The sequence below is a fragment of the Micromys minutus genome (assembly GCF_963924665.1).
Source record: "Micromys minutus genome assembly, chromosome: 3".
Classification (NCBI taxonomy): Eukaryota; Metazoa; Chordata; class Mammalia; order Rodentia; family Muridae; genus Micromys; species Micromys minutus.
Window position 1 is genome coordinate 82,344,090 of NC_137972.1, and position 25,889 is coordinate 82,369,978.

Sequence of the window (25,889 nt, forward strand, 5' to 3'; positions counted from 1 at the left end):
TTTGTGCTAACAGAATGTAAAGGAATTGGTCTATGTGTAATATAGATCTTCCAAACAGAAGTATCCTGAAGTGAAGACTCTGAAAGACAGTGAGAACAGTTCTCCTGTGATCAGAGAAGATTGCGTGTTGAGTTTTTCTGGAAGGATGCTCAGGAATTTAGATGCAAATGCTAGTTTTCCTCTGAAATTGATGTTAATAGAGAGATGGGAAGGAAGCAAGTTGGACAGAAGGAGATGTTGAGACACTTTTCAGAGCCTATTAAGACAAACTTGGTCTATGCACATGAATCTTTAGGCCAGTGGCCAGTAGAGTTGTCCTTACCTAGAATAAAATGGCCAGGTCCTTAGACCTCCATGTTGAGTTCTTACTGAATGAAGCTTCAGTTTAATAGAGGGGTCAGTCACTACGTATACTATTGTTTCTTGGGAGTAGCTGAAGTGGCTCTTAATGGAGGGGCATTGAATCTTGGGTTTTCTATTGGACAAGAAGGTAATCCAAAGAGAAAAGCCTCTAGATATGGACTTAATCACAGCAAAGTGAAGACTGCTGAAGGCTGTTTGATAACACACTTTTGCAGCCAAGCCAACAAGAATGTTCTTTAGGGGATTCTAGGCTTTGTCATAGGGAGAATAAGATGAGCAAATGCACGCACAGCCATCAGGATGATCATCAGGGCAGTGGAGACACTGTGGCTTTGATGTTTGTAGCTACAGCAGTGGTAATGTCAGCGTGAATAAGAAGCAGAAGGTAGAGGGTCCTGACTGCCAAGCAAAGGACTGTGAACTTTATTCTGTGGACATTAGAACATACTAAGTAGTTTGAGCATCTTGTAGGTGTGATGGGTGTGAATTGTGTTCTATAGGAAAGCACCTGGCTTGGACGTGTAAAACAGGAAGTACAAGAAGTTCAAGAGAAGGCAACTTCTAGAGACTAATAAAAATGAGTATTGGAGTCAGGCCTTGTGAGCAGGCCTGTTAACCCAGCTACTTAGGAGGCCAAAGCAGAAAAAAATCACAGGTTCAACACCTGCTTTGGCTATAGGTGGGTTCACAGTCAGCCTGATGGTCAACTCTACTTAAAAAAGAAAGGTGTGAAGTGGACTAGAGTTGAAGCACAGTAATGATGCTCTTCGTTCAGTTGCCAGTACTAGAAAAAAAATGAGAGAGAAGGAGATAGAAGAGGGAGAAGAAAAGAGAAAAGGTAGGAGAAAGAGAAAGGAGAAAGAGAGGGAGAGGAAGAGAGAGAGAGAGAAAGAGAAAGAGAGAGAGAGAGAGAGAGAGAGAGAGAGAGAGAGAGAGAGAGAGAGAGAGAGAGAGAGAGAGAATTACTCTGGTTGGCTGATGGAAAGTGCACTGGACTGCAAGTTGAACTAGCCAAGGTCCATCCAAGCTCTTCTTCTTGGACCCGATTTACCAGCTGTAAAAATGATTAACTAAAAATCCCTATCCAGTCCTAACAATCTGTGATTTTATGTTAGTTATCTGCTCATTTGCATTCCTTGAATTGTGTCCTCAGAAAAGATGTTGAAGGCCGGTTTAGTGTAAAACCAGACTTCTGGAAACTTTGGTTTGGATATTTGTACGTTAATTGACTCCTCCACTCTCATGGTCTTCCAAATCCCCACATTTCCACATAAAGTTTGTAGCCAATGGATTATAGATTCAAGCTGAATGAGAATCATGTATCAGCTATTACAAGCCTGAGGGTTTTGTTTCTTAATCAATTACAACATATCCGGTAACTAAACCCAGCTACAAGGAAGACAAAATTAGCTTTCCTTATTGCTCAAAGATGGAATGTCTTCACCTAAGCTTCTGCCTAAATAGTAATGAAAAGAGGATTAACCCTGGCAATGAAGAAATGAGGCAGTGTGAGGCCAGACTTGGTAAAAACCGAAGTAAGGTACACCTTTTCTCTTAAGTAAGTTCTGTGCCATAGGGCAGTGTCAAGTCCATAACTAAAACCTGACATGGGACCCAAAACAAAAGGGGAACAAAAATAAGGGAGGTAAGCTTTGCTCAGGACTCTAGTTACTTTTTTGTTTGAAAATGGTTTGTATATAATTTCAGGGCTGATGGCTCTGCATTGGACAATAAGGGGCTGATCCCTGACAGAGGCTAATTTTCTCTGCCCTCCCCCACCCCCGCAGTCATTAGTTGCCTGTAGTTATTTGTTCAGGGTTGGGGTCTGGAGAAATCGTCCCTGCTCTACATTGGCATGACTACTGTTCCATATGCAGCCAGTTCTAGGGAAGAGTTTCACAGCAGACTTCCTGGTCTTCTGATTCTTGTTTTACAGTCTTCTACCTCCTCTTCCTTGATGTTCCCTGAGTCTTAGATACGGGACTTCTGGTGTAATTTTTGGGGTGTACACACCAACTACAAAAGACTCAGCAAGTTGTATTTGTACATTTGTGAATTCAAGTACGTTATATATGTATATATGTGTATATGTATATATGTATATGAACATATGTATCTGTATATACATGTACATATATAATGTATGTGTATGAAATGATAAAGAAAAAGAGGCTATCAACTGGGGCAAAGGTTTAAGGTGGGTAGGTGGGAGGGACTGGAGAAATTAAAGGGAGGAGAGAGAGCAATGTAATTTTATTTCAATTAAAGGCATATTAACAAACTAAAAATAATTCCTAGAAAAAGTTTTCTACATCTGGGTAGTTTTAAATCCTTATCTCATTGGTCCAAACATACACCCCCCATTCTACGTATTTTCCAAAGCACCTCACTCTATATTTGTGCTTACTTATTACATTATTGATTCATGTTTCCATTTATAAGTATTTCCACCAGATGCTTCTTATGGCAGCCACTGTGTAGATTGTTGGAAATGTCCTAGCAAGTAAAACCAGGCAAATTCCCAAACTTCCTGATGCTTTTGGGGAGTCAGTGAGAAAGACAGGATTTAGATAGTCACAGTTTTTTGTTGTTGCTCTGTTTTTCTCTAAATGAGATGAGATTTCTCAGAGGAAATGACAGTGGAGCTGAGAAGTTAAGGATGGGGCCTTAGTGGACTGTGTTGGCTTAGCTGACCTTGGATTGTAGCTTCAAGGCATTGAAGAATAGAATTTTAGAGCTTCTAGAAATTTGATAATTATTCTATGATGGACAAAGAGAAACCCAAACACATGGACTTAACCAAGTGTTGGAGCCATATACAGATAAGAAGCAAGGCCAAATGCACTGATCTTAAAATGGGGTCTCAGTGATTGAGTGGACACAGTTCAATTTGGAGCATTGCTGGCCAGTGTGAGCTAGAATTGGAAGCTGGTGGTCTAGGTAAATCAGGCACGGGAACATGATCACACACACTCTGTGGACATCGTGCTTTTCTCTGCTGTAGATTTCTGCCAGTGAGCTTCGGTCTTTTCCAAGAAGGTGGGTGGTTGCTGGGGAAACTAACAACACAAGGTGTGGAGACTTCAGTCAACAGAAAGCTATATGCAGAGCCCTGGTGCATTAGGGCAACATTGTGTACATTAGGGTAGCATTGCCAATAAACACAAAGGAGAATTTTGCAGAAGTGATCCATCTCGATTCAACATGTTTTCTTGATTAATCACTCATTCAGGGTATAAAGAAATTGCTGAAGGTTCCCCAGGTGAAGTCCAACCTCTTAGTAAAAAATATCTGGGGGACAAATAAAATCCAGGAATTGATTTTTCTATTCTGTGGGGGAGTGAAATTCATTAATAATAACAATAGTAATAGAAATGTTAGGATATTCTGCATCCAATCACCAAAACAAACAAACAAACAAACAAAAACAAACAAACAAACAAACAAACAAAAACACAAAGCCAAGGAGATGAGGCTTAGAAGGAGTTAGAAGTGTGTACATTCTAATTAACATTTGTTTTGGACACCAATGAAATTAAAGAAAACACAAAGTGTCTGAAACTACAAAGTGGGATAATATATTTCAAAATAACCAGAAGAGTGCAGAATTCATAACCCATAAAAATGATTAATTATTGGAGCGATGGAGATGTCTCTAGGCTTGACTTGGTCATTCCTCATTGTATATGTATATTGGATTACCATAATGTACCCCATAAAGATGGACAAATAGTGTGTCCCAGTAAATAAAGGAGATAAAGTTAAGGAGAGGATGTAAACAAATGATTCAATAAAGGACTTAGCCCTCATCAGGAGCAAGGCAGAGAGAATTACCTTGTAGAAAACTGAGCCAATGACACAGAGTGAAAGATTATAAAAAATTCTGAAAAGAGCCTGTGTTCTGAAGCATTTATGTTTCTTTTAATTTCCTTAATTTTTAATCTTTTGTTTATCATGTTTATATTTCTTTTTTATGTAGCCACATCATTTTATTTATATTTGTTGCTTTGTTGTATAGAACACGTCGTTTGGATTTATTCTCTGGTGTCTTTGAAACTTTCAATGTTCCTTTAAAAACTCTGTACTGGGTATTTTCAAAGTTTACCAAATGTATAATTTGATTAATTTAATGTGCAGTTATATTGTATGTCCGCGTTTTGTTCCTAGGTAAATATATATATATATATATATATGTATATATATATATATATATATATGATGTAAACATATATATATATGATGTAAACATATATATATGATGTAAACATATATATATACATATACATATATATATATATATGTATATATATACATGTAAACTCTTTTTTCTTGACTTTACTTTCAACTTTGTAACCATTTTTCCAACAGTGACTTATGCCATTGGTTCATTGGAACTTTCATCAATCACAGACATTTCTAGATTTGCATTTCCTACTACAAGAGTCATTGGTATAGTGGCCACTTAACAAGGGCTTCAGACATGGCTAGTGTAACTTCAATCAAATTTACCACACACCACTGTCCAGTCTACGTTTTCGATATCTATATCCAATGTGTGCATGTTTGTGAACGTTTTTCTCTATGTTATCCCACACTGTACACAGTTTGGTCATTGGCTCCCTGATTAGGTTTGCCACAGTCCAATTTATCTATCAATACTCACGGATCTGCCATCCCCTTCCTCCGAGTGCCCAGGCTAAGGACAGCCATCCTTCCCCCTTTTTTTAACACTCAGTGCATGATTTCCTGCCTTCCAATTATTTAACAAGTTATTTGAAGGCAGTGACTAAATGGGATCTGGAGAATGTCACTGAAGGGGAAAGTGAGCTTTAGCTTTGTTTCACTCATAAACCCCGGCAGAGCCTTGACGGTTCTGAAGCTCTCCACCCAGCAATCTTCACACTGGCTGTGGTTATCTGGCACACTCATGGACCATTGTTGGTTGTTATCCGGTACACTCATGGACCATTGTTGGTTAAGGGACTGGGGTGCTGCTGTTGGATCTTACTGCCCTTGCACTCTGGTCTTGGGAATGCAGAATTCCCTGTACCAGCTTTCCCTTCTCACCTGGAGTAACACTCTACCCAGCATGCACCGAAGGAGGGGCCATTCATGGAAACAGCATGCTGGCTTCTTTCATGACTCACTTTACTAACTGTCAAATAGTATTTCTTGAGGGACTGTGTTTAAAGCCAATGCCCCTCGCATGTGGTCTGAGTAATATTCTTGATGAGTCGTTGGCACGAATCCTGTGTTTTTCTATGTGAAAATGGCTAACCATGAATGAAAATAAATCATGGAGAAAAATTTTTAAAAAAAGAATCTTTTCCGAAAAAGTTGGTATCATGAAACTTGAAAGACTGGGCCTGTATTTCCCCCACTCCTTGGAAAGAAAAGCCCACTGTGGATTGTCAAATATGAGTGGTTTGAGTGTGGTTTGAGGTATGTTGGAATTAAGAGCTTCATAAGATGGTTTTGTGGTTGTTAATGGGCAAGAGTGCACAGAAAGAATTCTAAGGAGTCTGCTTGAGAAAGAGAGAAAGTGTCCGATTTCTGCAGGGTCCTCTTTGCATCCATGGTGATGAGCAGGGCAAAAGCAAAGCAGCTTGCCCTGTTTTAACTCCATCTGAAGGCTGAAATTCTTATGATGTGCGGTTGTTATATCGGGTTAGAGAGTAACTGTCTTCACATTAATTGCTATAAATCATTATGAGAGTAAAGCGGATTAGTCCTATCCCTGCCTTCTAGAATGGATGGTTTTCCTGACATGGGCACTCTTTAGATTAGACCCTCCTCGGCTGTCCAGGCTACTCTGGGAGCTGGAATGTGTTAGTGTTTCTGTCCTGGTTGCAAAGTTCCAAAATCTCTCTAGACATTCCCAAGTTCTCCATGAGGGCTGAGATGTCTAGCTGAGAAGCAATATTCTAGAACACTGTGGGTGTGTATAGGCCTGAAGTTCACAGTCTACAACATCTGGCTGAAGACCCCATCCCACCAGGATTGGGATGTCCTAAGGCAGTTTCCATAAATGCTCTTGAAGCTGCCAGTCTCCAGGGCCAAATTCTTGATCAGTCTTTGCCCTGATCAAGACAAAGAGAGACCCTGCATTGCCCAGAGTTTTAAAGGCACCATGGCATAATTCCTTGGCCACCCGCTAGACTGATTTGTATATCAGAATAACTAAGTTTGAAAGTGTCACACTTCTTCAATAAATCCAGCAGTTTAGAAGGGTTAAATGAAAACCGCAAGCCTACGCATCATCCAGCTCTAGGAAAACAACAGAATTTATACAGCGTTTATGAACATTTTCATGCCTGTTCAGGTGTAGGGTTTTTGGATAGGATAAGTACACAGGCCTGGTGCCATAAAAATGCTGTCATACTACGTGCACCATATTAATAGAAAAGCATTTAATTTGTGTGAATTATAAAACAATGCTATATACGCATGTGTGCCTGTGTGTGGGCATGCACTTGACTACAGGCATCTTCAGAAGCTAGAAGAGGGCTTTGGACACACCTGAGCTGGAGTCTCCTCTGGAGGAGTAGCCAGTGCCTTTACTCACCAAGCCTCCATGGACTCCATGGAACTCCATGTCTCCAGTCCTAGTTTATGTGGATTTAATAAGGAAATGAAGAGAAATTGGGGGCATGTAGAACTTGTAACCATAGCAGAGTAATTTATTTCCCCAACAGTATTTGCATATATGACGAAAGATTATACAGCACTGGGAGTCTGGAGTTACTGTGTTCTAGAGTTGATGTTTAATCTTAGTTAATAGAGCATGACTTCCAGACAATATTTCCATTCTGCCCCATGCTTATCAGTCACATTATCAAAGCTAATTCCATGTAGGATATGTTCTCTTCTACCAACCCACACAGCCCTGTGGTTTGTTGGGGGCCAAGTACCAAAGCGGGTCAAGTGCTCACCACCGTTACTTCTTGACTTTTGTAATCCCGTTTCCTTCCCCCTAGTTGATTGGATTTCATCACCAAACTTCTAAAAGAAGGCTTCTGTGTCCTAAGGCTTTCTCTTTCTACATTTGAAAATGTTGTTCTGCCTGTATCTCCCTGTCTCCATCTCTGCCTCTCTCCTTGTCTTTCTCTGTTAAAATATAAATGGTACAATTGCCTGTGTACTCCTTTTCAAGCGTTCTGGTTAGTGAGCTACCTGTACTCAGTCGACTGCCCAAGTGCCGTCTGAGTCTAGAGCCGGCTTTCACACTCCAGAGCTGAAGAACTGAGCTGTACTCATTAAACAGTGTCATGCTGTTCTCTGCAGTCTGCAGGCCCCTGGCAGTCACCCCTCTACTGTGGGTGTCACCACTGGGTGTGATTATTCAGCCATGTTTGTTCTTTTACATCGCACTTTTTTCTTTTTTGTACAACGGCTTCAGTTTCATGTATGCTGTGGCATGTGTCAAAATTCTGTTTTCTGTCACATATGAATGCATATCTTATTTATTCTCTCAGCGCCGGACATTTGGTTTCAGTTTTGCCTCCTTGAACTACTCTAAATAATACAGAGACAGAGATGCGCATGGCGCCGAGTCTGTGTACGTAGCGGGAGATTTGTACCCAGAAGGAGAATTTCCGCGTCCTATGATAAACACACAGTTTGAAGAACCGTCGGATTATTTTTCATAATGACAGAGCTGAGATACATTCCCACCAGCAATGATGTGGGTTCTAATTCCCTCTACACCTTGCTTTTTTCACTCTTGCTGTCTGGCCTTGCCCACTTCCTACCCACACTGTGCTATTCTCCAGTAGACATCCTGGTGGATGAGGGGTAGTGGCCAGGGAGACCCCCAATCACCCATTATAACTGAGTGGCCACACTTGAATTTCATTTCGTGCCACGTGATAATGTGAATACTGTTGAGATGTTCTTCTTTCATTTTCAGCAGAAGTCAGAAATTTAGATGTATAGATGAAGTCTTTATAGGTTTAAATCTTGGCCAAATAGTTATTTTGTTAAAAATCTTTTGAGGCTGGGGAAATGGCTCAGTCAGTACAGGGCAAATAACCTATTTGATGAAAAGAGCCGCATGTTTGCCCCCCACCTCTCTGGATGTAGTTTCTTACCAAAAATTCTCAGGTCTGTGAGAGACCCTATCTAAAAAGCAGGGTAGACTGTACCATCAAGACTGACACCTGAGGTTGGCCTTTGACCTCCACATACATTCACCCACACGTGCACTGGCTCCCAGCGAATTCCCCACCCCCAACACAAAAATATGCACACAATCATCTTTGATGGAAATTACCATTGTAATTAAATAAAGGAGAGCTGTGGGCCTTGCCGATTTGTGTTCCTTTTTAGCCACTACTGACATAGGCACTTTCATATTTTACAGAAGAGTACTAGAACCCTTCCACGAGTGTGGGTTTGAGTGCCTCTGAAGCCTTGATGACATTGGCAAGCAACACTTAACGTGGGTGACCGGGAATCAGTCAGATTGGCACTTCCTGTCCCTTGGGTATGTCAGATCCGGTTGATCCCAGTGCGTTCTTTGGGTGTCACCTCTGTGTCCTCTTTGGGATAAGTGTTGGGATGCACATTGTGGGCTCTGGACTCTTGCATGCAGTGTTTCAACAGAGGTTCTCTTTCTCGGGTCCTTCCTCAGGCTCCTGCTTGCCAGAGGAACCTTTCCAAACACGGAAACCATGCTTCTGCTTTCAAATTCTCTAGTGAACTGATAAGTGAGTATGCTAGAAGCTTCCTTAGGTCCTACAGATCCACTCTGCACCCTTGCCCACTCGGGATGTGGTCTGCACAGGCTGCACCAGGTCTCCCCCGCCCTCTGGCTTCTGGTTAGCTTTGGCTAGTGAGCAACACTACATAGAATTGCAGAGAAAGAGAGGAATGTCTGTCTGTCTGTCTGTCTGTCTCGTCTGTCTCTCATTCTCTGGTTGTATTTTCTCACCAAAAAACCCTAGTTCTCTCTGGTAGCTCTTTACAGAGAGAGATAAAGATGAATATCCTGGGATTTATAGGGCCTGGATTAACCTCGTCTGGTTTGCTTCCCAACTCTCATGCTTTTCCTGTACTTTATCCACTTAATGACCTGTTTTTAAAATGTTCCCGGGAGCCATGGATGTTATTCAGTGGCAAAGGACTTGTCTTCCATGCCCAAGACTGTGAGCCCAGTCTCTGGAGCTGCAAAATCAACTGCTAGTACTCTGAAATAAATTAATAGATAAACATAAAAATAAGATACCTCTCAAGGGGCTCAAAAGATTCCTCAGGCATGTACACACACTTGTACACACACAGGCACACACATGCACACACAGAGGCATGCACATGCACACACACAGGTACACATATGCACATACACACAAAGGCACATATATGCACACACACAGGCAAACACACGTACACACACAGGATTTGAGTAACATGTTATTGGGGAAATAGTGAAGAATGTGATAGGTCTTTGGCATGAGACAAAGCACGAACAGGAACTGTGTCTGGCAGGAAGATGCTTCTTAGTGTGACCTGTGTGGCAGTGAATCAGTGTGACTGAAGATCTCTTATGGTGGGAACAGTGGCCAGGGATAAAGACTGGCCAGGAAAGGGCCGTTTAATCCCATGGGCTGACTGCTCTCCAGCCAGTGAAGTTTATCAGGGAAGTTGTATGAGCTGAAGAAAGAGAGGTGGGCTTCAGAGTCCTGGGTATTTATCAGTGGTGCCCAGCACTGTATTAGTGTTTAATACAACCTGGCCAAATTGAATTGTTGATCTGGGAGACAACTTGAGTGACATTTTTATGACATCCACCCAATTCATAATTTTAAAGTTGTGTTGCTTAAGACCTTAAGGTAGTATTAACCTGAAAGAATATGTCTACTGTTAACAGAAACCAAGTGGTTTGAGATCTCCTCAAATAACCTTTGTGGGAACACTGGAATGAACCTTTATTTGATGTCTGGGAAGTAATATCCCTCTGGAACTCAGCTCATTTGGAGTTGTTGCTAATATGAAGCTGTTAATATGGCATTTCCAATAACTGACCTTAGATGTGAAATCTGTGTTTAATTATAATGTTTTAGCAAGAGCAGCAGAATGGCCCTATTCTGTATAACTCATAGACTTAAAAACTTGTCAGGGAAATGGTTTATGATTTGATTTATGCCTGGGGATCCAAGAAGAGCGGGCAAGACTGGAGCCTTTATGAGGCTGTGAACACACTGGCTCCTACCAGATTCTGGACTTCGGCCAAGAGTGATTATATAATGAGTAAACAATATCTTTGGGGGACTTTTTCATCCAACATTTCCCAAATGTGATTTCTTAAGCAATCATTAAGACTGATAGTCTAAAGCAAATGACACAAAATGAACACAGTTTCTGTGGAGGTGTTTGTACACGTTTTTCTTTGGCATTTTTCTTTTCTTTTTAAAAATTGTATTTTATTACACACACACACACACACACACACACATGAGTGCATGCACACAATCACATGCACACACATACGTGCATACACACATACATACACATAAATATACATATACACATATACATGTACACGTACATGTTTGTGCATGAGCACACATGCTGAATGATGAAAAATGCAGCAAATTGAAAAGTGTTTATAATTCATAAACAGTTAGAAAATAGAGACAAGCAATAATAAGGGCTTCCTGAGCCACCAACCACGCAGCTGGTCCAAGGCCCTTGACACATATACAGCAGAGGACTGCCTGGTCTGGTTTTAGTGGGAGAAGATACATCTAATCCTCAAGATACTTGAGGACCCAGGGAGTGGGAAGGTCTGGGAGGGGGAGGGGAGACATCCTCTTGGAGACAGGGGGAGGAGGAATGGGATGAGGAGCTGTAAGAGGGAGGACGGAGAGGATGCAATTACTGTATTGTGAAAAACAAAAAGTAAAAAGTAAGAGCTTACATGCAACCCAAAGTATTCTATGAGAGGGGCATATGGTTCTCAAAGAGTTGTTTCACTCTGTGGAAAAGATCTGACCTTGCTCTGAGCTCTGCTAAGGAAGGCTGTGGAAACATAGCTTACATATCCGTTTTCTTGACAATTAAGGATTGTTACCTCACAGTGTCCCTTGACCCCTCTTCCTTCCGGCTCACTGAAAGCTACCTGAGGGATTAGATTCATGCCTGCCCTCTCAGGGCACCTAGTGCAGAGCCTTGGTCATAGGTATCTGTTTGGATAAGAGAACCAGCAAATGCTTGGGAGACTACAAATGCCAACAAATGTACATTCCTCATAAAATACCCAAGATAAAATGGCAGACTATTGAAAACCAGAAGTGTAGCTTAAAATTGCAATAAAGATGGGGGTGGAGTAGTGGATGACACAAAAGGCTTCATTGAGATATCAAAAGAATGTTGTGGTCATGTGGATCCCAGCAGCAGTGGAATGGATCCAAGACTTGGAATGCTAACTGTGAGGGAGCTGGCTGCTGCATTGGTCTGGATTCCTGGTCACAAAGGAAATGCTCATCAGAGGAGAAACCACACAGGGGAAACTGAATTTGCCCAGGGGAAGTGATAAAGGAGTTCTGCCTTGGCCCCACCATTCTCTGGACACATAGTTCTCAAAGTGTTGCTCTTCTGAAGATGGTGCTGCGAGTATCCACCAGAGGGGCTGTGGTGTTTAGAGAGGACATAAGCCAAGCTGAGGACTGGCCCACAGCACTGTCTGCTAGAACAGCAGCTGCCTTAGGAAGGCTCTAGTTCTTTAGGTCTTTGCCTAGATCTTACCACAGGGCCACAGACTTGATGTTGGTTGGATTAAACTTTGATTGGGTTCATTGAACAGCTTACCTTATAAAGCAGTGTTTGCAACCATCTAAGGCAGTTTTAAAGCGATGCTGGCAAAGAGAATTGGGAAAAGCAGTATCTACTGGTAACAAAACTTGCCTGCTCCAGATTACCATGAAGCCAGCTCTGTCTTTGTAGGCACTGGGCTTTAGGATTGGGTTGGTCAAACTGAGGCTACCACACACCTCTTCTCTCTTAGGGGGCTTGCCCAGTTCCCACGAGTGGCTGTCTCTCCATCCTTCACAACGCTCTTCTGCATACCGATATTTGACAATGCTGACTGATAGGGTTTCATATTTTAAGCTATATTCACAGGCCCTCTCTCTCATCGGTGGGCTGCTCTCCTGGCATTGTGCTCTACCTACTACGGTAAAAACGCAGACACATGCATTAGAGGAATTCTGTCTGATTAGGAAGTTATGTCTAGCATGCTTATCGGTGACTTGGGGGACACAAGCAACATGGCTTACATTGGGTGCTAGGATCAGGGTCCAAGCAGACCTTAGCAGGCTGACCCCCTGAGCCAAAAGCAACAAGGGCAGGTTTATCGGTGATTCATTTTAAGTCTTGCATAAGCAGCAACCGGAGAGCTGGCTTTGCCATCATTATTTTGAAGATTTTTTTTTAAAAAAACAACAACTGCTGTCATTTGTGACACACTCGCTGGCTACATGGAGATGCTGTGGGACTTACTTTTTATGTGTGTTTTAAATATGGCATGAGAAATGGTGACTGTCGTGATTCAATGTGAGTTTGATGAGGTTGAATAGCTTTAATCATTATGTAATGCTGCCTCCATATAGTTCCAATAAGCAATGTTGCCCGAAATAAGAGATAGCAGGAGGGAGCAGGGAGGGAGGAAAGAAAAAAACTAAATGAAAAGAGGAAGGGAGGGGGGAAGAGCGGGAGGCTTTATCAAAAGAGATTTGTCATGGGTTAACGAGATAGCTTAGTTCGGTCCCCAGAACCTACCCAGAAAAGCCAGCCATGATAATATGTTTGTAATCTGAGGGCTGGCAGAAATGGAAAGACAGATTCCTTGGGTTGGTGAACCAGCTCATTCAAAGAAGTGAGCCCCAAGCCAACACAAGACCCTGTTTCAGAATAAAAAAAAAAAAAAAAAAATCAAGGCAGACTGCCCCTGAGAAATAACATCCAAAATTAGTCTCTGGTCTCCACATCCATGTGCACACATGCACTGTACACACACATGCACATGCACACTCACGTGGAAGTCTGGTTCATGATCAGTGCATGGTCTCTGTTCTTTTTAGATATAATGCCATAGTCTAGACAGTACATTTTGAGATTTAAAATTTGCATCCTTAATTGTGTGCAGAGATTGAACATAGTCACGAAAGAGCACGGGGAGCAGAAAGAGTTTGGGGTGTTAGCCAAATGCTAGAGGCTTGGGAAAACTTTAGAAGTTTTTTGTTGTTGTTCTTCCCGTCTCTCCTCTGCCCTCCCCTCTCCTCCCCTCCATCTCTCCCCTCCCTTCTTCTTTTTTTCCCCCAGAGAAAAGGATTGGGACTCATTATCAGCTTTTCTAGAGAGATGGAAATTCCAGGAAAGGAAGCTCAGAAGAGTGAAGAGGGTAAAATCAGGGACACTGTTGCTCCCCTGTGGCCAGGGAGAATACATGACAAGGCCAGGGGCTGGCAGAAAACGGTGCTGGGGTCTGAGGAACCCAGCCATCCTCACAGAAGAAAAACACCACCAGGACTCCTTGAGATGCCTTTGCTTTCTGTTTTCTTAAGGGGAAAAAATCTGACGTAGCCAATCAGAGAAACCAGATGTTTTCATTTTATAATGTGCCCGTTTTAATTATTTGAGAATCAAGATGTTTTCTGTAATTGAAGGTGGAGGAGTTATGGAAAGAAACCTGAGTCTAACTATAAATGGAACAGATGGGTTGGTGGGAATAAAAACAAATTAAAACAATATTGCAGGGAGCACTCAGCTTTCGTTTAAAAAATATATGATGATATTTTTCAACTTTTCACATTTGACCAATTCATATATCAAGTGACAAGAAGAAAAACCAATGTCAGCTGTGTACAGTTTAAACATTTGCCCAAACGATCTGGACTCACCCCATCTAAAAGTCTAGATGAGGGCATTAAACTGCTAATTGCATTTTTCTATGAATTGGAATTTTATATTTTATACTATAAGATGGTAGACAGGGCATAGTTAGGCTTGGTGACATTCAGGGCAGAAACTTGAACTGAACAGTGTCTTAATTAGAACAATAAATAGTATGGGTTTCATTAGCTCCCATTCCCGATGACAGATTTGATCAGCTGCCAAATATTTATCCTTTCTGTCTCTGTGCTGAGGCTGGGGCCCTGCTCCGTAAGCGTCCGCTGAGCTTTAGGTAGAGCGTGGCCTGTGGAACTCCACTCAACATTATTGGGAAACTTTCAGTCTTTCTTCCCACCACTATGTTTTCCACATCACTTTTGAAAGTCTTCCTGGGGGGTGGCGCTTGCCTGTCACTTGCCTGGAGGCCAAGGGGAACCTGGGTAATAGCTAATTCAGGCCCACGCTGTCATTCTTTTCATCCTTTTTACAGCTCTCGCCTGCATCTTTACATTCTCTAACTTACAACTTACCTTTTAAATTCTATCTGATGTGAATATTCTATAGTCTGAGAGGATATAGATCTTTGTTTGTTTGTTTGTTAGGTTCACATGAGACATTATGTGTTTTATCTTTTAAAATATGGGGCAGAAGTCTGGAGAGATGGTCAACACTTAAGAACACTTTACTGTCTTTTCCAGAGTTCAGGTCTCAGCATCCACTCTGGAGGACCACAGACACCTGAAACGTTCTGATCAGGGAGTCTGATGCCCTCTCCTGGACTCGAAAGTAGCTTGGCACTCAGTCCTGCACCACTCCCTGACACACGGATACACATAATTAAGCATAGCATAAAAATAAGTCCTTTAAAATGCTACAAAATATGGAGACACTACACAAAACATTGCTAAGGCCATTCAACAGCTCAATCACCGCAGCATTTTATTTATCTGAGTATTTCTCTATTCATGTGCAGACTTACCTGTGTTAAACACAGTACCGACTTGTAGCCAGATAGGATATTGTCATCCAATGTTGGTATTTTGGCCTAAAATACTTTAAAGAAAGAATTTTTAAAGTGTGTACATGTTTGTTGTCAACATCTTTATGAGTGATAAAGGATAATATTGTCATTCTTCCTGCGACTCTTCTCAGGGACAAGGAGGACAAGTCTTACCTCTTCTCAGATACTGGATTTTCACTGCCGTGTTTCCTGTGTGTGTTCATTAGGCTGTCTTTATATGAAGATAGAGAGAAAATGCTTTGTGTTTTTATTTTAAGGAAATTCAACTATACCAGTCTTTTCATTTCTATGATTTATTTATTATTTTTACTGGTTATTTTATTTTTTTACATTCAGATGTTAACCCCCTTCCTGGTTTCTCTTCTGCAAGCCCCCTATCCTATCCACCCCCCACATCTATGAGGGAGTGCCCCACCCACCCTGTTAATAAATATGTCAGCCTTTCCAAAGTTAACCATATGACTGTCAATGTCTGTATGACATATGGTTTCTTTTTTCTGGTTCTTTATGGTTTTAGTACCTTGATATAAATATCTAATGGATTTCATTCTGACGTGTTTTAAGAATTTATAGATTAAAAAACATTTTTATTACATGCATTTATTTTGTTTTATGTGTGGATGTTTTATCTTCATGCTTGTTTGTAGACCAGTTGTGTGCATGGTGCCTGCTGGGGTCAGAAGAAGGCACTGGCTCCCCAGAACTGAAGTGATGAACAGTTATGAATCACCATGTGTTTGCTGGAAATCAAACCTGGGTTCTTTTTGAGAGCAACAAGTGCTCCTAGCTGCTGAGCAGTTTCTCCAGACCAAGCGTTGATCTATTTTTAAAAGTGTTAAAATACTAGTATTTAGGGGACCAAGGCAAGTGGACCGTGAGGTGGAAACCAGGGTGCACAGTAAGTTCAGTATCTGCTTGGGCTTCAGTGTGAGACACTATCTCAGAATTTAAAATACTTAGAAATTACTTTTAGTAGATATGACAGAAGCCCTTCATATGCATTTATGAAATGTCATAATGCAACACATTATGCAGGAATAAAGCATGATGAAGAAATTAATTTATATGATTGATGATTTATTGCTACAATACATCTGATCAGTACACATTATTACTATTTCTATGTCTATTCTATGTTTTTCTCATCCTCTCCCTTCTATTTTCTTGAGATTTTATTTTTAAATTTATTTTGATCTTATGTATATTTACTTTTATTTAATGTATATTTGTATTTTGTGAGTGGTTTGCTTGATTGTATGTCTTTGCACCACATGTGTTCCATATTGAATTCCCTGGAACTGGAGTTACATACAGTTGTTGAGTTATGGGCAACTGTCTTGTGGGTGCTGGGAATCAAAGCTGGTCTTCTGAAAGAGCAACCAGTCCTCTTACTGCCGAGCCTTCCCTTCAGTTCTGCTTTTACTCTTTGTAACTGGAAGCGCAGAAGATGGTACTGACTCTCTTACTAACTTACGTAGGTGACACCTCATTGCTAACTATCAGCCCAGTGCCATGTGTCACAAGTCAGAACGTTTTCACTGTGCGTAGCAGGAACTTAGCACTCACTAAACAGTTTCTTGCCCTCAGTGTCCCGGGAGTCTTCGGCAGTCAACGTTGCTACCCTGTTCACAGACTAGACTGCTGTAGAGATTTTCTCTGCTTGGAACTAGGTGATATTTGACCTTCTATAACCAGCTGCATTTTCCCTCTACATCCAGACCTCAAGAAATGCTCATTCTGAAGAAGACAAGGATGGCAACTGGGATGCCTGGGGAGACTGGAGTGACTGCTCACGAACCTGTGGGGGAGGAGCCTCCTATTCTTTGCGGAGATGTCTGACTGGAAGGTTAGTGGTGACTTGGCTGTGTGTGGAGTGTGTCAGTGGCTGTGTGAGCGAGAAGGGGTGCAAGTATGCTCTGATGCTTTCCATCTGGTGGCTTACTATATACCAGTAGTAACTGAGCCAATCTCAGGTTAACATGGTTAAATGGGAATGGTGTTGATTTCCGGTCTCAGCAGGTGCACCTATCCTATGTACGTGCTAGTCACAGGGTTGAGAAAAAACACACTTTAGTCCTAGGAACATAAAGGCATGGTAGGTTCAGCTGATAGCATGATGTCCTCAGGGTTTAGGAGCAAACAGATAGGTTATTTTGGCGGCAGTCCTTGAAAGGCAGTGACTATAACTCCTTTCTTGCACTTATTGAGAATCCATGGTGGGTTAAGAAGGTAATGCAGAAACTGGGAAGCTGGTACGGTGGGTAAAATGCTTGCTGCACAGGCTTAAGGACCTGACTTCAGATCCTTAGCATCCATATAAAAGCCAGAAGTGGCTGTGCACACCTGCAACCCAGTACAGGATGGACAAAAGCAAGTGAGTCACAGGGGCTAGTTAGGTGAGCTAGTCTAACCAAAATGGTGAGCCTCCTACATTCAATGAGAGATCCTGCCTCAGAAAATAAGATGGAGAGCTATGAGGAAGATGCTGGACATTGATATCTAACCTCCACATATGCACACTCAGATGAGTGTACCTACCTATTCAAATGTATAACACACACCTGCACACACAGACACACAGACACACACACACAGACAGACACACACAGACACATACACAGACAGACAGACACAGACACATACACAGACAGACAGACAGACACACACACACATACACAGACACACACACTAAATGTAAGATCAGCTTATATATAGAGGCCAAAAATTTCTAATAAGTTTATTCTTGCCATTTTGGAGGCTGTGGTTCAAGGGAGAGTTTAAAACCTTGCTCATAACTAAGGCACAGCCTCCAGTTGGTGGAGCCTCATCTGGTCCCAGACAAAAGACCCCTGCATTACAGAGGCCATATTTAGATGTGGATGCTGTTGAATGTAAGAATAAACTGCCTTATTTCTAGCTACACAGAAGCACTGGGGATCATTCTTATTCTGCTCAGTTCACGCTTCATGAAGATGTTTGCTTTATAGCATATTAGACAAATAGCTAAGTATGTCCTTCAGTTTTCTCAAGACAGTGCAGGTCCTGGTAGATGAAGAGAACATAGATTCCTTTGAGAAGGAGGACACATTGGTCCATCCAGGGAGACATGACAAGGTTGCTGGTGCATGGCAGTGCTTTCCTCTAGAGAGAAATTTGACAGGGCAGCAGCTTATGTAAATGGCTGTGGAACTGAATCCACGCTTAGTCTAGTGATGGTAAGAACAATGCTTGATCTTGTCTCTCATTCCTGTTAAGAAATCCAGGCCCCGCTACTCTAAAACCATTGCGATGTGCAGAAGAATGATGGGGTATCTTAAAATAGCAGGACATATATGTCCTACTGAGACCTACCTTCAGAGAATGACATACCTGTGAGAAAAGAAGGGCAATCACTTCCTCTGCAGTGCTGGTCAGTCACTGGGACCCATGGAGAGCAATTAGCATTAAAAACTGAGAGGAAAAGGCATGCCTTGGATGTTTCTGTATAGTCCCCGAACCTGAGGAATATGAACAACTTAAAATTACTGACAGCTAGAATGGCAATGAAGTGGCACTTGCTCCCCTGCCTTCTTTAAAACAATATTCCCTACACTTGTGCTTGTTAAAAAGCCCCACTTCTCAACAAAGACTATGAAAGCTAGAAGGTCCTAGACAGAAATCATACAGACACTAAGAGAACACAATTGTCAGCCAAGGTTACTATATCCAGTAAAACTCTCAATCACCATAGATGGAGAGACCAAGACATTCCAGGACAAAACTAAATTTACACAATATCTGACCACAAATCCAGCACTACAAAGAATAATTGATGGAAAACCCAGTACAAGGAGGGAAACTACATCCTAGATAAAGCAAGATTATAACTAAGCAAGAAAACCAAAAGAAGAAAGACACGCAGATATAATTCTACCTCTAAAAGTAAAAATATCAGGAAACAGCAATCACTATTCCTTAATATCTGTTAACATAAATGGACTCAATTCCCCCAATAAAAAGACAGACTATCAGACTGGATAAATAAACAGAATCCAGCATTTTGCTACATACAGGAAACTCATCTCAGAGACAAAAACAGACACTATCTCAGAGTAAGAGGCTGGAAAAAAAAAAACTTCCAAGCAAACGACCCCAAGAAGCAAGCTGGAGTGGCAATTCTAATATCGAATAAAGTAGATTTTCAACCAAAAGTTATCAAAAAAGATAAGGAAGGACACTTTTTACTCATTACAGGGAAAATTTATCAGGATGAATTCTCAACCCTTAACATACAAGAGCAACCATATTCATAAAAGAAACCCTACTAAAGCTCAAAACATACACTGCACCACACACAATAATAGTGGGAGACTTTAACATCCCACGCTCATCAGTACACAAATCATGGAAGCAGAATCTGAACAGAGATGCAGTGAAACTAGCAGAGGTTATTAACCAATTGGAATTATTAGACATCTACAAAACATTTCACCCTAAAACAAAAAAAAAAATACACCTTCTTCTCAGAACCTCACAACACCTTCTCCAAAATTGACCATAGAGTAGGTCAGAAAACAAGCCTCAATAGATATAAGAAAATTGAAATACTCTAATGCATCCTTTCAGATCACCATGGTCTAAGGCTGGTCTTTAATAACAACAAAGACAACAAAAAGCCCATATACACATGGAAGCTGAACAATGCTCTACTCAACATAGCATGGTCAAAGAAAAAAATAAAGAAATTAAGGATTTTTCTAGAATTTAATGAAAATGAAAGCACAATATACCAAATCCTATGGGATGCAGTGAAAGAAGTTCTAAGAGAAAAACTCATAGCTCTGAGTCCTTCAAAGAGAAACTGGAGAGAGCATCCACTAGCAACTTGACAGCACAGTTGAAAGCTCTAGAACAAAAAGAAGCAGATACATCCAAGAGGAGTAGATGGCAAGAAATAATCAAACTCAGAGCAGAAATTAACCAAATAGAAACAAAAAGAACCATTCAAAGAATCAACAAAACCAAGAGCTGGTTCTTTGAGACAATTAACAAGATTGATAAACCCTTAGCCTGACTAACTAGAGGGCAAAGAGGGAGTATCCAAATTAACAAAATCAGAAAGGAAAGTGGAGACATAACAACTGAAACTGAAAAACTTAAAGAAGCCATCAGATCATACTACAAAAGCCTATACTCAACAAAACTGGAAAATCTGGAGGAAATGGATGAGTTCCTAGACAGATACCAGATACCAAAGTTAAATCAGGACCAGAAAACCATCTAAATAATCCCATAAGACCTAAAGAAATAGAAACAGTCATCAAAAGCCTCCAACCCCTCCCCCCACAAAAAGCCGAGGACCAGGTAGATTCAGTGCAGAATTCTATCGGACATTTACTGACAACCTAATACCATTACTTTCCAAACTATTCCACAAAATAAAGTCAGATAGAACACTACCCAACTCATTCTTCAAAGCCACAATAACCCTCATTCCTAAACCACACAAAGACCTTACAAGGAAAGAGAACTTCAGACCAATCTCACTTATGAACACAAATGCAAAAATACTCAACAAAATTCTTGCAAACTGAATCCAAGAACACATCAAAACAATTGTTCACCATGATCAAGTAGACTTCAACGCTGGAATGCAGGATGGTTTAATATATGGAAATCCATCAACATAACCTACCATATAAACAAACTCAAAGAAAAAAAACCATATGGTCTTCTCACTAGATTCTGAGAAAGCATTTGACAAACTTCAACACACCTTCATGTTAAAAGTCTTGGAAAGAGCAGGAATCCAAGGCCCATGCCTATATATAATAAAAGCAATATTTGTTCCAACATCAAACTAAACGATGAGAAACTGGAAGCAATCTTACTAAAATCAGACACTAGACAAGGCTGCCAACTTTTCCCCTACCTATTCAACATAGTACTGCAAGTCCTGGCTGGAGCAATTAGACAACAATAGGAAATCAAAAGGATACAACTCAGAAAGGATGAAGTAAAAATATCACTATTTGCAGATGACATGATAGTGTACTTAAGTGACCCCCAAAACTCCACCAGAAAACTCCTACAACTGATAAACAACTTCAGCAAAGTTGTTGGATATAAAATTAACTCTAACAAATCAGTAGCCTTCTTCTACTCAAAAGACAAACATGCTGAGAAAGAAATTAGGGAAAAGATACCCTTCACAAAAGTCACAAATGATATGAAATACCTTGGTGTGAGTCTAACTACGCATGTGAAAGACCTGTATGACAAGAACTTCAAATCTCTGAAGAAGGAAATTGAAGATCTCAGAAGATGGAAATATCTCCCATGCTCATGGATTGGAAGGATCAACATTGTAAAAATGGCCATCTTACTGAAAGCATTCTATAGATTCAGTGCAATCCCCATCAAAATTCCAACTCAATTCTTCATAGAGTTGGAAAAAGCAATTTGCAAATTTATCTAGAATAACAAAAACCTAGAAAATCGAAATCTATTCTCAACAACAAGAAAACATCTGCAAGAATCACCATTCCTGACCTCAAGTTACATTACAAAGCAATTGTGTTAAAAACTGAATGGTACCAGTACAGAGATATGCAGGTAGATCAATGAAACAGAATTGAAGATCCAGAAATGAACTCTCACACATATTGTCACTTGATTTTTGACAAAAGAGCTGAAAACATTCAATGGGAAAAGAACAGCCTCTTCAACAAATGTTGTTGGCTCAACTGGCACTCAGCATGCAGAAGAATGAAAATAGACCCTTTCTTATCTCCTTGTACAAAGCTCAAGTGAAAGTGGATCAAAGATCTCCACACTAAACCAGGTACACTGAAACTATTAGAAGAGAAAGTGGGGAAAACCTTAGAACACATAGGCACAGGGGAAAATTTTCTGAACAGAACACCAGTGGCTTGGGTTCTAAGATCAAGGATCGAGAAATGGGACTTAATGAGATTGCAAAGTTTCTGTAAGGCTAAGGACACTGTCAAGGAAACAAAATAGCAGTCAACAGATTAAGAAAAGTTCTTTACCAATCCCACATCTGATACAGGTCTAATACCCAATATATACAAAGAACTCAAGAAGTTAGACTCCAGAGAATCAAACAATCCTATTAAAAAATGGGGTACAGAGCTAAACAAAAAATTCTCAATTGAGGAATATTGAATGGCTAAGAAGAATCTAAGGAAGTCTCACTATCCCTAGTCATCAGGGAAATGCAAATCAAAACAACTCTCAGATTTCACCTCACACCAGTCAGAATGGCTAAGATCACAAACTCTTATGACAGCAGATGCTGGTGAGGATTCAGAGAAAGAGGAACACTCCTCGACTGTTGGTGGGGTAGTAAGCTGGTACAACCACTCTGGAAATCAGTCTGGCAATTCCTCAGAAAATTGGACATAGTCCTACCTGAAGACCCAGTTATTCCACTTCTGGGCATATACCCCAGAGAAGCTCCAACATACAATAAGACACATGCACCACCATGTTCATAGCATCCCTATTTATAATAGCCAGAAGCTGGAAAGAACCCATATGACCTTCAGTAGATGAATGGATACAAAAATTGTGATACATTTACACACTGGAGTACTACTCAGCGACTAGAAACAAGGACTTTATGAAATTCCTAGGAAAATGGATGCATCTAGAGAATATCATCCTGAGTGAGGTAACCCAGTCACAAAAGAACAGACATAATATGCAGTCACTGATAATTGGATACTAGCCCCAGAAAGCTCTGAACACCCCAGAAACAACTCACATGCCATATGAAGCTCAAAACTAAACTAAAATAAAATTAAATAAAAAATAAAAGCCAAAAACTGACAGCCTCAGTCCTCCTTAGGAAAAAAAAAAGCAACAACAAGTGTGTAGCACCCACTCAGAGTGGGGTACACCTAGACCTTAAAACATTAGTAACTCAAGAGCTAAGAAGATAGTCTTGTGGCAATTTTTGGTATTTAAAAATCATTATGTTCAATCTATACACAGCAAGAAAACTTTGACTATTTCCATGTTACGTTTTGTTTTACATGCACTTTATGCTTATGGTAACTAGTAAGATTTCAATGCATACTATCAAACCTTTAAAAAAAATCAAGTACCGACAAAAATATATGCAGATAGTTTTATTTCAAGATGCTCTTAAAATCTGCACATGTATCTATTTTTTAAAAAACAATAAAGTTGTGAGAAGAAAGAATAGGGCATAAATATAAATGTAAAAGTTATAAATTAAAGATGCCCATTTATATTCATGAATCTATAAAAAAATGTTCACTAAGATGGGTCCGTCCAGGCTGGCTCAATATTCAAATGTCAGTCAGTGTCTTTTCAACAGATTAAAGAGAACATACAAAGGGTCCTATCAGTAGATGCAGAGAAAGTATTTGACAAAAATCAATACCAATAGAGAACTCTTAGACAAATAGGACTAAAAAGTGGCTTTCTCAGTTTAGTAAAGAACACCAAGCACTTGTAGCTCTTGTAGACTTCGCAGTGATGCCTGCTCCTTCCCCCACAGCAGGAATGAGCTGAGTGTGGCTGAGCGTCCCACTGTCACTCAGGAGAGTGGGGGACTGCTCTCCAGCCATTGCGACAAGGAAGGCAAGCAAGCACCTTTGTTCAAAGAGGACTTTGCTGTCTACTTAGAAGATCTCAAGGAATTTGACTTATACAGCTAAAAAGTGACTCTAGCAGAGCCCAGGATGTACAAACATCTACAATATATTTTTTTTAGTAATGGTAAATGAATAGTCACTAAAGTCCAAAACACAGTATCATTTTAATCATCCAAACCTAAGTATAAAATCCCTCAAAACATATAGAGGCTTGCAAACCACGAATATCAGAAGTGAAAATAGGGGAGGGGTGATGAATGGTTCAGTGGTCAAGAGAATCTTCTTTTGCAGAGCATCCAAGTTCCCAGTGCACACATCTAATGGCTCACAGTAGCCTGTATCTCTGACACCAGGGGATCCAATAACATTTCTGGTTCCTGTAAACATCTCCCCTCCCATATGCATGAGTAAATAAAACATGTATATGTATACATATTATATATAATATGTATTATGTATAACTTATTATCTTAGCTATTTATCCCAGGAAAGAAAAAAAACCTTCTCAAACAAACTGTGCATAACTGGTTATAAAAATTTTATTCACCATAATCCAAAAATGGGATAAACCTAGTGCCCTTTATTATTTGAATACAGACTGTTGTGCACCTAAACCATGGGATACAACACAGAAAGAAGAAGAGATAAATCAATGATAGAAAATCCTGAGCGAATCTCTGAGAAGGAACCTGGTAGTTTACAGAGCAAGACTCCAGACTGCCAATTGCCTCATTCAACTTATGCAGTGTCCTTGAAATAAGTAAACCTTTAGAAATGAAGGACAGATTAGCAGTTGCCAAGTAGAAAAAGAGGGAGGGAGGACCAAAGCTACTGAAGGAAGTTTGCTGGATCCCCGTGGTGACAGAAGTGTCCTATAATGTAACTGTCCTGAGTATGCCCCTGGATGTGTCCCTACGTGAGTCTCTATGCTAGACTTTCTCAAGATATGACCCTTAAGAGAAACTGAGTGAGCAGAAGACAAAACCCCTGAAATATTTCTTAGAAATGCATGTGACTCACAGAAATTTTATTCTAAGTTTTATTTGACCACTCCCTTAGAAATTCCAGGTAAATTAGATGTGCATATTTTTAAAGTTAAATCTGGACCAGTAAGAAATCAAGGAGATCCAGATGGAAATCTGAGAGCTAGATTGGAGTGTGGCTGACCCTCTGTCCTGCTGGTGGAAGCAGGAACCCAGCTTACAGAAGTTAGATTTCACAAAAAGTCCAGGAGCCCATGCCAGGAGAATATGTGAGGCAGAGCCCAGGAACTGCAACTCTAGCCTAAAGCATGAACCTTTATGGTTCATTCCCCTCCCAAGAAGCTTTTCTATACCAGCCTAAGGAGTTTAAATATGTTGGTTGCAATTATGACTAGAAAAGTTTCTATTGTAGAACATGGGTTCTACCATTCTCCCAAAAGTTTGAGGTACACATATATAGGTCCACTTACATTGTGCATAGTAAGGAGGCAGGATGTATATAGTCTGCAGACTGTGGAATCTTGTGATGCAAAGTTGGCATAAAGGTGGCCTTGTTATTTAACCATGGTTAAGCCATGAAATCTACTTGTTAACAGAGTCATGAATTATGTAATATATTATATTTGAATGATAGGATTTTGTTCAGCCATAAAGAATAAAATTATGTCACTTTTCAGGAACGTGACTGCAACTGGAGTTTATCATATTATTGGAATGGCAAATGTTGTGTGTTTTCTCTCATGTGTGTAGTCTATATTTTACACCGATATATATATATATATACATATATATATGTATATGATATGTGTATATATATATATATATATATATATATATATATATATATCATGTGATGGATGAGAAAAGGAGAGCATGGAGTACAGGGGTGGACATGGTCAAAGTACATTATGTACTTGTATAAAAATGTCCTTTTGGAACCCAGTACCATGCACAATGAGTATGTGCCAACTGTAAGAAGTGACCCCGATGTGCCTCGAAGGGTTG

At 40.4% G+C, this 25,889-nt stretch overlaps 1 protein-coding gene across 1 annotated transcript in view; it reads left to right on the top strand.

Annotated features, from left to right (window-relative positions):
* ADAMTSL3 (ADAMTS like 3) overlaps positions 1 to 25,889 on the top strand; it is a gene marked incomplete at its 5' end in the record, with an annotated part of 198,667 nt that overhangs the window by 13,596 nt on the left and 159,182 nt on the right. Inside the window, one exon of the mRNA XM_080914464.1 lies at positions 16,993 to 17,120. Coding sequence (XP_080770590.1) covers positions 16,993 to 17,120 — 128 coding nt within the window. The remainder of the gene's footprint in view (positions 1 to 16,992; positions 17,121 to 25,889) is intronic.